Consider the following 10,986-nt stretch of genomic DNA (forward strand, 5'->3'; position numbering starts at 1 on the left):
GACTGTGATGCTCCAAATGAGATGGCGACAGAATCCTCTGCACCCATGAAAGATTCTGCTCCTCCCTTATCCCCTGTCCCAAAGGACTCAGGTATGTCTATTTGTCATCTCCAAACCAAGCATAGGCTATTAGTAGCACTACTTTTGGTAACTATAAGTCTAGAAATTTGTTTAAAAGCTCATTATTGTCCCTGTTTCTTTTGATCCTGACTAGCTCCTCCTGTTGCAGCTGCATTCTCATCTCCTCCCACCCTGTTGTTGCCTCTGCCCTTGTCAAGAGTCGGGCATGGGGACAAAGACAGAGCGCCTGTTCCCCAGGCAGTGGTCAAACCTCAAGTGCTTACCCACCTCATAGAGGGCTTTGTCATCCAGGAGGGAGCCGAGCCTTTCCCCGTCAGTGTGCACTGCTGCGACAACACAGATTTCAATCAAATCTCTTATTTCAAATACACTGGCTTTGCACCTTTTCCATGTGAATAAGTTCGGGCTTGTGTTTGATGTGACAGGTTGCTGGACTCCTCAAAGACAGAGATTTTGCCCTGGTTGGCCGCTCAGAGAATGGACCTCCGTGTAAGTGGTTGAATATCTCTTTATCTTCTTAAAGATCAAGTATGATACCATGAATCTGTGTGTGTTAGTATTTCCTATGTAACATAGTTTCATCCGTTCCTTTTCCTCTTCAGTGTTAAAGTGTGAGTATTGTGGAAGCCTCGCCCCCGCCAGCCAGTTCAGAGGATCAAAGAGGTTCTGTTCAAATACCTGTGCAAAGAGGTATGATTTACCATATGGGTATCTTTTTTATTTAGGTTGGTTTCGTGATGTTGTACAAGCCAAACGACTACATCGGGGGATGCCACGGGAGTAAAAACAAGTACAAAGATCTAGGAATGTCTTCTGGGTTTTGACTGTTCTCTCGGATCCGCAGGTATAACGTGAGCTGCAGCCAACACTTCAAGACCAGCAGAGGGAGGAGTGGTGCAGGGCTGCCAACACCTCCAGCAATCAATGAGAGCGCTGCTAGGCGAAGAGGCCCCTCACGCAGGAGCAGTTCTAGTATCACGTGTAATAAATTATCAAGCAGGCATCTATCTGTTAAGGTAAGATATCTGTAGTTCAAAGGATGAGACTGCTGGTGCAGCCGGATGCTCAGTAATGTCTAGAGTGCCCAGCTGTTTAAAAACAATTATTTAACATTGTTTAAAGATTAAAACGTTATACCTGTGATCTGTCTTTATATAGGTGTACATCTTTATAAATGAGAGCTAATTGGGTTGAGAAAGTATTCACACCAAACTAATTCGCGCCTCGTTATTTCCGTCAGTTTACTCGCGGGGGCCATTTGTGGTCATTCGCGCTAAACGCGCCGGAGAGGGGGCGTGGCTTATCTCAATGAAACCGTTCATTTCTTTCTGCCATTAACCATGAGAGAGATAACTAATATTTGTGTTTTGTACTTGTTGTGGAAATACCTGAAAGCTAAACGCCGCCTTGTCCGGGTCCGTAACAACAACCGGAGGAGCTCCGAGGATTTCATCGAGGTGTATTCACTGAATCTAGCCACACGTCGGCTGGTTTACAGCTAACGTTATATGAACCCAAAATAAACAGAATTTGCTGTGATTTAACCGAAATAAACGGACAAAAAAGATGCCGAAATAACTTCATAATGGTGCCGATTTGTAAAAAGTTAGAATTCATGTTTTGTTAGTTCTCTCCGCAAGACGACAAGCAAAAAAAAAAAAAAAACGTGTTTCTGAATGGAGCTCGCATCGACCGGTGCTAGGCTAGGCTAACATTGTAGCAGCTCCATCAACACTCAAAATAACGTCACCTGGGCCTAAACACGGCAGCGTCTTTTTCATTGTCTGTGTATACACATACATTTCATTTGTTGATAGTGATACTAGAGAAGGTATTTATAAAACAAATGTCAGGCTTATGCTTTTGTATCTCCACTCTTTTGGACGTAGTGTCACTCTGAGTCCAGCCGCTCGGAGGACGTATCCAGCGACGGTGAAGAGGAGGACGAGTCTCCCTCCCTGTCCCCGAGCTCTTCACACTCCTGCTCCAGAGCTGAGCTCGGTGCTCCTCCGTCTGACAGCTTGGCTCCCGGGAGCCTCCCACTAGAGGGGGCTAACTTTCTCTCGGCTACTCCTGCCCAGTGGAGCGTGGAGGAAGTCTGCAGGTTTATCTCCTCACTTCAAGGTTGGTGTTCAGACTATTAGACAGCCGTTTTCTATGTCTCCTGTTCTATCTTTGTACTAAGTCTGTCTTCCTGTCGGGTGGTGTCCAGGCTGTGAAGAGTTGGCCGCCCAGTTTCTGTCCCAGGAAATAGACGGACAGGCTCTGATGCTCCTGCGAGAGGACCATCTCATCTCCACAATGAATATCAAGCTGGGTCCAGCTCTCAAGATCTGCGCCTCCATCAACACCCTGCGTGAGTGACTCAGAGGGACGTCAGGATCACTTCCTCATTGATGACTCCTCACTGGAATCAATACGTGGACCTGCTCCCATTTCTTTTCTTTGAGGACAGTGAGGATGTTTTTTTTTTGTTTTTTTTACAAAACAATGGTGCACCATCAGTCAGGTGGAGACATTAGGATGCACAGTTTACTTTCTGGACAGTGAATGTACAAAAACATGTTGTGTGTGTGTGTACTGTTTCGTGTGAGTGGTGAGCATGGACAGTCTGTGTCCATGTCAGAAGTGTTTGTCAGGTTTCTTTCTGTCACTGTGTAGAATCCTTCTGTATGTGTACTCATCCTGCAGTAGTCTGTGCGTCTAGGACAGTTCACATGTTGGGTGGGAAAAGAAAAGAACGTTGCCTTCTTGCTGTATTTCAAATGGTGCTTTAACTTTAGTGGCATGATATGGAGTGATGTCCACTTCATTTATATATTTGTCTTTTTAGTAGTTACCTGTTTATTTACCATAGATGTTCTATCTAGGCTCCAATCACACCAAGTAGAGGACACTAAGTGCCTGGTATTTTAATTAGTTCATTTTACCAGTTCTCAAAAGTTTAGTTTTGTATCTTTTCCATTTTGTACTACAATCAAAATTATTTTTTCATGGATATGATATAGTTGTAGTAGCTTTAATCAACTGAACTACCTGAAAATAGGTATTCCTCGTGGTTTGCTCTCTCAAGGGGCTGAATGGAAGTGCTCTGTGTACATGTATGCAGTACTACCAATAAACAATACCTGTTACTGGACCTCTCTGTGTATACTTTCAATACCCCCATGATGCCACTTGAAAATGAAAAAGATTGTTGTTGATCTTGCATTTCTTTTAATTCACATTTACATTTGTGTAAACCGTTCGAGCTCATTTCTTGCTCGCAGATGTTCACATGAGCTGAGCTTATAGAAAAGACAGTGTAAAAATAGCATAAATACTTTAATGTGCCCTTCATTTCCACAACTTCCAAATTGTATAACCACAAAAATGTGGTACTAAGATATATCACATCTGTTAATATATATTTGCTTCTACAAGATCTGTAAACTCATAAGTCGACAGTACCGACTACAAGTTCAGGATGCAGCGACTGTACATTTGTCAAGTTTACATATCTTAAAGTTTACTACTGCAAAATTACCGGTCGTAATACCCTAACTGAACCTCAACAGTATTTACACATATTTATGAGGTCTTACTTAAATGAAAATAATTAGTTCCCCAGAAGTTAACTTATTTCACATACAGTTTTTCTTGTTTCCGAACCTGAAGTAGGAGAATACATAAAAAAAATGTTAGTGCCCAAAGCTCTCATAAACACAGTTTGGGACACTTTTATTGCACCTGACAGATATTGTTTTGTAGAAGTGTACCGCTGGGGAGAATAGTGCAATTTATTTTGCTGATGCAGGCAGAAAACTGATCAGAAAACAGTGTAGCTGTTGGTTTCCCCATATCCTGCTTCCTGCAGGTACTTCTCAATGTTAACTGTCCCAGACACCTTGAGGACTTTGTCAGAGGCATTTTTCTCTCCTGAGAGGATCTTGCGGCTCACCTCAGCCAGAGAGGGTCGGTCTTGATCTTTCCAGTGGCAGCAACCCTTAATGACGGAGTACCTGAGAGATTTACAGCACATTTGTTAAAGAGGGAAACGGCAGTACTTCAGGTTTTGTGTCATGTAGAGCATGCAGTGGGTACTTACAGCGTGTTGGAACAGTTTGAAGGTTTTTTCAGACTTTTCCCTCGTTGATGAAACTGCAGAAGCTCATTAACTGAGATTTCTGCAAACGGAGCTTCACCTGGAGAGAAAAGAGCAAATGTTGTCGGTAGGAGGGGCGATATGATATCAATATATTTACTCTTACATTGCCATATCAATATATATTATGTTGTATTGTAACTTTTCTGGGAAATCAAAAGAGGTGCTGTTTATTGGTGGGGTTTTTTTGGCTAAAAGAAATACTTTACACATTACAGAAATCAAATTAAAATCTAATATTTCAATAAAGTAGTCCTGTTAATGGGTTTGCATTAGCTACAAAACAGAGATACTGTATTAAAGTGAGAGGTTGTTTTTCATTTTTGACTTATGTTGCCAAGAGTTAAAATACAACTTACCCATTGTTGCCATTTCATACAGTAAGATGCCAAATGACCAGCTAGAGAGGAACACACCGACACAAATAATGGTTACACTCTTAATAATATACTCAGCATTATATAAATATTAAATAACAATGTGTTTTTTATGCTGCAGCAGCATCTGTGTTGGAGGATGTAAAAAACAGGAGAACTCACATGTCGCTGCTCTGACTGGCGGGTCTCCTGGCGAGCAGCTCTGGTGCCTGCCATTTCTTCATACTGGGATCGTCTTTCTGCGTGGCTCCCTGGTTCTTCCTTGTGTAGACCCCATGCAGGCCCCAAAGCTTGGCAGTGGAGTCCTTGGTGACCAGTACGCTGCGGGCACGAATGTTTCCGTGGAGAAGGTCTTTGTTGTGAAGGAACTCCTGATTGCGCAATAAAACATGGGCCATCTCAGGTTTAAACACATAAACCTGCGCAGCTAGTTTCATTGCAGTCATCACTGTTGACATGAAGTAAACATGTAAAGGTCTTCCAGAAACCTCAGAAACTGCTTTAGATAGTATGTGTATTACTGGGATAAATCCAGTGATTTAAAGCATAGAGAGATATTTAAAAAGTTAGTGGATTAAAGCAGTTTAATTTGGGGTTGACGGAATTGAATTGACAGAATTATTAGGAATTCTTTTTTCAGCCATGCTCGTGGCTCTAGAGATGTCTCTTGGTCTGTCGGTGTGTTGGTCCACCACTTAGGTTTTAACTTAAAGCGCAGCTGTGTGAAGGTACAGCCTCCAGATCTGCTAGCATTGCTGTATAGATTATAGGTTGTTCTCAGATTTCCACAAAGTAATGAGACGATGAAAATTATATTTGAGTCATATTTGGGATTGTTAGGTGGGTGCATGACATGATGAAGGATTATTAGAGGGGAAGCCCTGCCAACAAGCAGGATGCTGAGATAGTCAGGACAGGGTTAGTGTGTGTCAGTGATTTTAAAGTCAAATTTGTGGTGTAAAATGGTGTAAAAGAGATGTTTGTTAGCATACTGACCAGTGCTGAAGCCACCTGTTTAGCCATGGTAAATATTCGTCTCTCAGTCATCTCACATGGAGGATCCACGTGTTGCTGAAATGAAAAAAACACAAAGAGACGTTTAAATGTTTGTTTCTTGTTTTTTTGCATTAAATGTGTATGGTTGGAAGTTTGAAGTGAGGTAACACACATGGCAGCAGAATACTCTCTGTAAAATAAAACATACCTCTCTGCATCGCCACAGGAAGCTGAGCAGGTCTCTGTTCTCCATCTCTTCCATAACTGTAACCAGAGGAGCTCGAAGTGAGACCACACCGAGAAGCTCTGGCAGGAAGGGATGTGGCCCCAGCTGGGCCAGGAAGGAGGCAAAGCCCAGGAAGCTGTGTCTTTCTGTGTCATCAGCGGTGTCTGTAAAGGTCAAGAACGAGAGGGAGAGGAGATTAAAAGAGGAACACTGCAGTTACAGAAGCTATGTCCTGAAAATCAAATGAGACAATTAGGAGCCTCCATTAAATAAATGTTTAACTATCTCACCATTTAGAACTCGCAGCACCACATTTCTGTTTTCCATTCGGGCCCTGTAGAGGGACACAGAGGTGTTGGGCCGCAGGGAGAAGGCAACAGGCAGAGGGGTGACCAGGTTGAAGGACTCAGGCAGCCTCTGACGGGGCAACTCCCTGGGCTGGACGATGGGAGTGAAAATGGGCATGAGGGGCTCCAGTGGGGGGCTGGCTGGGAGGGAGGGTGTTGGTTGGGAGGGGGGGAGGGGTGGTGGTGGTTGGGAGGGTGGGAGGGAGAGTGTGGCCACAGACCTGGAGGGGGTTTTAGAGTCGTACATGCTCGGGGGGTTGAAGGTGGAGTAGCTACTGGGCATGTCCAGAGCGATGCTCTCATGCTCCAGGACATTGATACCTGGTGGAGCTATGGATGGAGAGTTAAGGAGAGACAGAGAGGGAGACAGGGACAAATTATCGAGGATTTACATGAAAGTAGGTAAACAGAAGTATTGATCTTCATCATCTCCTTGCTTTATTAAAAAACACAAATGCTGCTCTGCAGTTTAATGTTTACAAATGAAGGAATAATTACTCCATAACTGATTGACATTGTAGATGAAAACATTGATTCCAAGAATATGGATAAGTGGTGAAAAAGGAATAAAACAGTAAAATGTTTATGCCCCAGAGCTGCCACCTAAAAAGTAACATTTAGCCATAGATAACGACAGCCTATTAGAAAATTATTCAGGAAAAAATCACTTTCAAATGATTCTGTAGCAAATGTATGCAGAAAATGCCTGCTAAAATTAAGCAAAATGAACCGTGTCTCGTACATCAAATGGAAAATGTAAAACACAAAAATACACATCTGGAATCAGCTTGCTGTTTGCTGACAGTGTAGATTACACGCATTTTTTGTAATATTGTGATCTGTTATTTCCTTTATTTAGGCTTAAACAACGTTACCAAACTGGTATCTTTTCCAGTGTCTTACCATCGATGCCATGCAGCACTCTCCTGGAGGCCGGCTTTGAGGCCTGCGGACGGATACGATCGACTTTCTCTGGACAAAAGTGCATCAGGAGAATAAAGACCAGAGTGACCAGGAAGCTGGCCAGCAGCAAGACGGGCACAATGATCACCTCCTGCTCGTACAAACGGATCTCTGCAAGCAGGGCGGACACAAGGAAACACCAAACACTCAGCAAGTCAAATACAGTGATCTCAAAGTGTCGTGACATGTTTCTCTGTGCAGTCTGTGCTGGTATGTCGTCTGTTCATCTGTCTAGTCAAGGCCTCTAATGGGCAGAGTCTGTCTCTGCTGATAGAAAACTTACCACAGATAGTATCTCCATGCTGGCAGCGGAAGTCTGCCTCAGAAGACATTCTGTCAAATGTAAAAAAGATATTTTTTAATTGACTTTTGTCCATTTCTCACACACAGTTCACACAGCCATACATTATATTCGGTAGGTTTCTAGTAGGCCTATTTGTATATGCTTAACATTGTTATGTATTGGCTTTAGAATATTTGACAGAAACACACATAAAGTAGACAGTGGTAGTCCTGAAACCAATTTATTCTCTGGGGCTGAATCTGTGAAGAGTAACATGACTCTTGGTGTCCAGTATGAGAAGGTGTCGGAGCGAACGTGTAACTGAGACCAGGAGCTTCAGATGTTGTCTCACTGTGTCAGACGGAATGCCAAACTGTTTATTCCTGCCAATGACGACTGACAATCAGAATAAAGACTCTGCCACCTCACCGAATTGTTCTGTCTTCTTTTGTAACACAAATCTTCAGATTACTCTCCAAGTGAAGAATCTCTACGCGGTATATCTGAATTGAGAGCAGCTTTAAATGCAGTGTATAGGAACAGAGATTACACCGAAGCCACACCGGTGGAAATCTTCAACCACATGACCATCCTTTCACGTCAGAACCGAGATCTCTAAACCAGTTCATCTGCATTTTTATAACCCATAATTGCTAGTGCTGTACTACACACCCAAAGGGAAAATATAAAAGAAGGCTTTGGCTTGCACACTCAAAACTGATCAAATATGTCACCATCAGAAAGACTGTAACCAGAGTAAGATACATGGTCTTTTGTTCGATCGATATTATGCATATATAGAGAATAGACATTCATTCACTCTACCTCAGATTAACAATCTATAACATGACATATAAAAAGACACGTAGTGTATGAAATACCTTACCTCAGCTCCTTCAGTTTTGTCTTATTTCCCAAAAATAAAATGTAAAATCCTGTTATTGCGTGCTCATGTTTCCCTCTTTCACACAGTCAAGACACGCTTCGTACATCCTCCAGGCTGAATGTGTTGTCCGGGTTCAGCTGCTGCTCAGATCTTCATTATATTGTTTTTCTCAGGTGATTTGTCCGGCTCAGGGGATCAATGCGCTGCTCTCTGTTTGTCTACGTTGCACCTTGTGTGTGTGCTTTCTTGACTCCACCCTCCTCACCTACAGCTTCTCCCTCTTCTCTTCTATTTACCTCTTCCTTCTTCCTCCTTTTTGTCACTCTACGCTGTGTTTAGAAATGATGCATCACACTGATATCAGGTTTTTCTTTCAGAGTTTCCTCGACCACATTCTGTCATAACAGCTTCTCTGAAGTCGACATATGTCAGCTACTTCTGGCCCTGCCTCAATCCTCTTTGTTTGGGGGAAACTGGTCCGGCCGCTCTTTGCCATTTTTAGGCCCTTTGTTTTGGGCTTTCATTGCACTGTAACTTGTATGACAAGCTTTGCCTGCTCTGGAGTATTTAGTCAACAGTGACATAATGCTTTACTTTCAAGGGACAGTCATTAAATGAAGATACATTTTCCTGCATCATGAAAAATATATAAATAGTGTACTGTCTATTAGGACAATGCATTATTGCTGTAATGGAAGAAGTAGTCAAATCCTTTACTGAAGCAAAAGTACCAATACAACAATGTTACATTATTAGGTTGTTCATACTGATGCATCAATCATTTTACTGTAGCTGGTGGAGCTTTACTTCATACAACTGGGTAGTTCAGTCCAGTGGATCCCGACAGACAGTAGGGGTCACAAGATAAATCTGAGGGGTCATAAAACAATTCATTGGATATAAAAAGAAAAGTAAAAATCTAAGTTTTTTCTTTAATTTTTGCTCTTTTTTAAAATATTGGATCATTTTATGTCTTTGAGCCTCGAACAGTTCTCTAAATGAAACCATCCGAGCAGATTAAACACGAGACAAAGAAAGTGACATGGTGCCCCAACTAGACACAGATTTTTTGCAAAGGCTAGCAGGCAAAAAGATTGGGAACGTACAAGTTGAATATTAGAATAATGTATTGTGTTTTATGAGCATATCGTGTGTTTTTTTTATGCAAAATGCTCATGTGAAAATAAACTACTGTGGCTGTCAAATAGACTTGCAGTAAAAAGTGCAATATTCAACTCTAAAAGTATAAAGTAGCAAGAAATGGAAATATTCAATTGCATTTACCTCAAACTAGTACAAGTCAGTACTTGATAAAATGTGCTGGTTATTTTCCCAATTCTGCATTATTATGACATATTACAGAAGTTAACTTGGGACGTAATTCAATAAAATCAAGTATATTAAAACAATTCCACTCCTATAAATATTTTGACTTAAAGGGGAAGTTTCTTAAGAGACAGTCGGGAATCAGATCAAAGCAAATGTCCCTCAAAAACATATATTTATTTAAATTAATATCACACAGTGCGACAAAAACATCCTTTAAACGGCACTTTCTCTAATCATTTCTTGTATTTAATGACACTGAAACATGCTTGCATATTAATTGTATTTTTCACATTGAATGATTTCATCATATTAACTATCCAGATAGAAAGACTTTTCCTCTTCCCTTTTCATATGAATGAATGGAGTGGACTGAGAATCATTGATTATTAATCTTTTCATGTTGTGCATTTCTTGTACATGTGTGACGACCCTCTCTGACCTGTCTTGCCTGTTCGTTTGACTGCTCTCCTTGCAGGTGTGAAGGTGGGTGTGGCAGCGGGTCGTCAGCCGAGTGGAAACACCTGAGGCCATTAGCAACACTGGCCCCGTGTGCCAGTGCACCCGTATAAAAACCCTGGTGATTCTCAGTGGGTCTCTCTCCTTCCTGAGACACCCATTTTGGTTTGTTTCTGCACTGCATATACACTTTCCATGCACACACTCACTTACACTGCTGAAATGACTGACTTCACATGTCACTGTTGGTTTATATTGGTCTTTTATGTTACTTTAAAACGAATAACTTGTTAAACTGCTTTGTTGAATGCATCTCCCGTTTTTGTCATGGCCGTTCAGCCCGGTTTCTGACAAATACAATTTACATACTAAGAAGAGAAAGAAAGGGAAGAAATATAATGGAGGCTGTAAATCTCAGACAAACGGTAGCAGATTGGTGTTAGTGAGAAGTAGAGAGCAACTGCACACCTCTCCACCGCTTATTTCTATTTGTTAATCAGAATGAACTATTGTGATGTATTACTGATCTGATAGGCAGTAGTTGAGCTTCTCCATCTGATGGACTGACAATTGAAAAATGTTAAACATTTAGTTATTTGTTGCCATCTCATGTAAGGACACATTTAATATTTATTTCATAACAAAGGTTTTATCCAACCATTCATCATCCATAACCACATCCTGTTTTTTTGAAAGAGGGTGGAGTGTATCCCTGCTCTCACTGGGAAAGAGGGTTACACCCACACAGCTCCTCTGTGCAAAGTCATAAACAAATAAAACCATAAACCCAGTCATTTGCATGTATTTATACTGCGCGAGGGAACCTGTACAGAAAGGCCTCCGCTCCATGTGGATTTAAACTCACTTGCTGTGAGGAAACTACTGAGCCAGAGACGGA

At 41.7% G+C, this 10,986-nt stretch overlaps 2 protein-coding genes across 2 annotated transcripts in view; one reads left to right on the forward strand and one right to left on the reverse strand.

Annotated features, from left to right (window-relative positions):
- phc1 (polyhomeotic homolog 1) overlaps nt 1–3,220 on the forward strand; it is a 6,272-nt gene extending 3,052 nt beyond the window's left edge. Inside the window, exons 8-14 of the mRNA XM_031852860.1 lie at nt 1–91; nt 215–393; nt 507–570; nt 684–771; nt 926–1,097; nt 1,971–2,205; nt 2,294–3,220. The exon at nt 1–91 is cut by the window's left edge and continues 3 nt beyond it. Coding sequence (XP_031708720.1) covers nt 1–91; nt 215–393; nt 507–570; nt 684–771; nt 926–1,097; nt 1,971–2,205; nt 2,294–2,445 — 981 coding nt within the window. The 3' untranslated portion in view covers nt 2,446–3,220. The remainder of the gene's footprint in view (nt 92–214; nt 394–506; nt 571–683; nt 772–925; nt 1,098–1,970; nt 2,206–2,293) is intronic.
- On the reverse strand, nt 2,855–8,520 carry styk1b (serine/threonine/tyrosine kinase 1b). The gene is made up of 10 exons (XM_031852767.1): nt 8,304–8,520; nt 7,418–7,467; nt 7,075–7,245; nt 6,115–6,501; nt 5,807–5,988; nt 5,599–5,673; nt 4,765–4,973; nt 4,585–4,625; nt 4,169–4,265; nt 2,855–4,082 (listed from the first exon to the last, which is right to left on the reverse strand). Exons 2-10 carry the CDS (start codon nt 7,464–7,466, stop codon nt 3,890–3,892), a joined length of 1,404 nt encoding a protein of 467 aa, XP_031708627.1. The 5' UTR covers nt 7,467; nt 8,304–8,520; the 3' UTR covers nt 2,855–3,889.
- Between the last annotated feature and the right edge of the window lie 2,466 nt (nt 8,521–10,986).

Source organism: Anarrhichthys ocellatus, unplaced genomic scaffold, assembly GCF_004355925.1.
Source record: "Anarrhichthys ocellatus isolate YVR2014 unplaced genomic scaffold, GSC_Weel_1.0 scaffold13, whole genome shotgun sequence".
Classification (NCBI taxonomy): Eukaryota; Metazoa; Chordata; class Actinopteri; order Perciformes; family Anarhichadidae; genus Anarrhichthys; species Anarrhichthys ocellatus.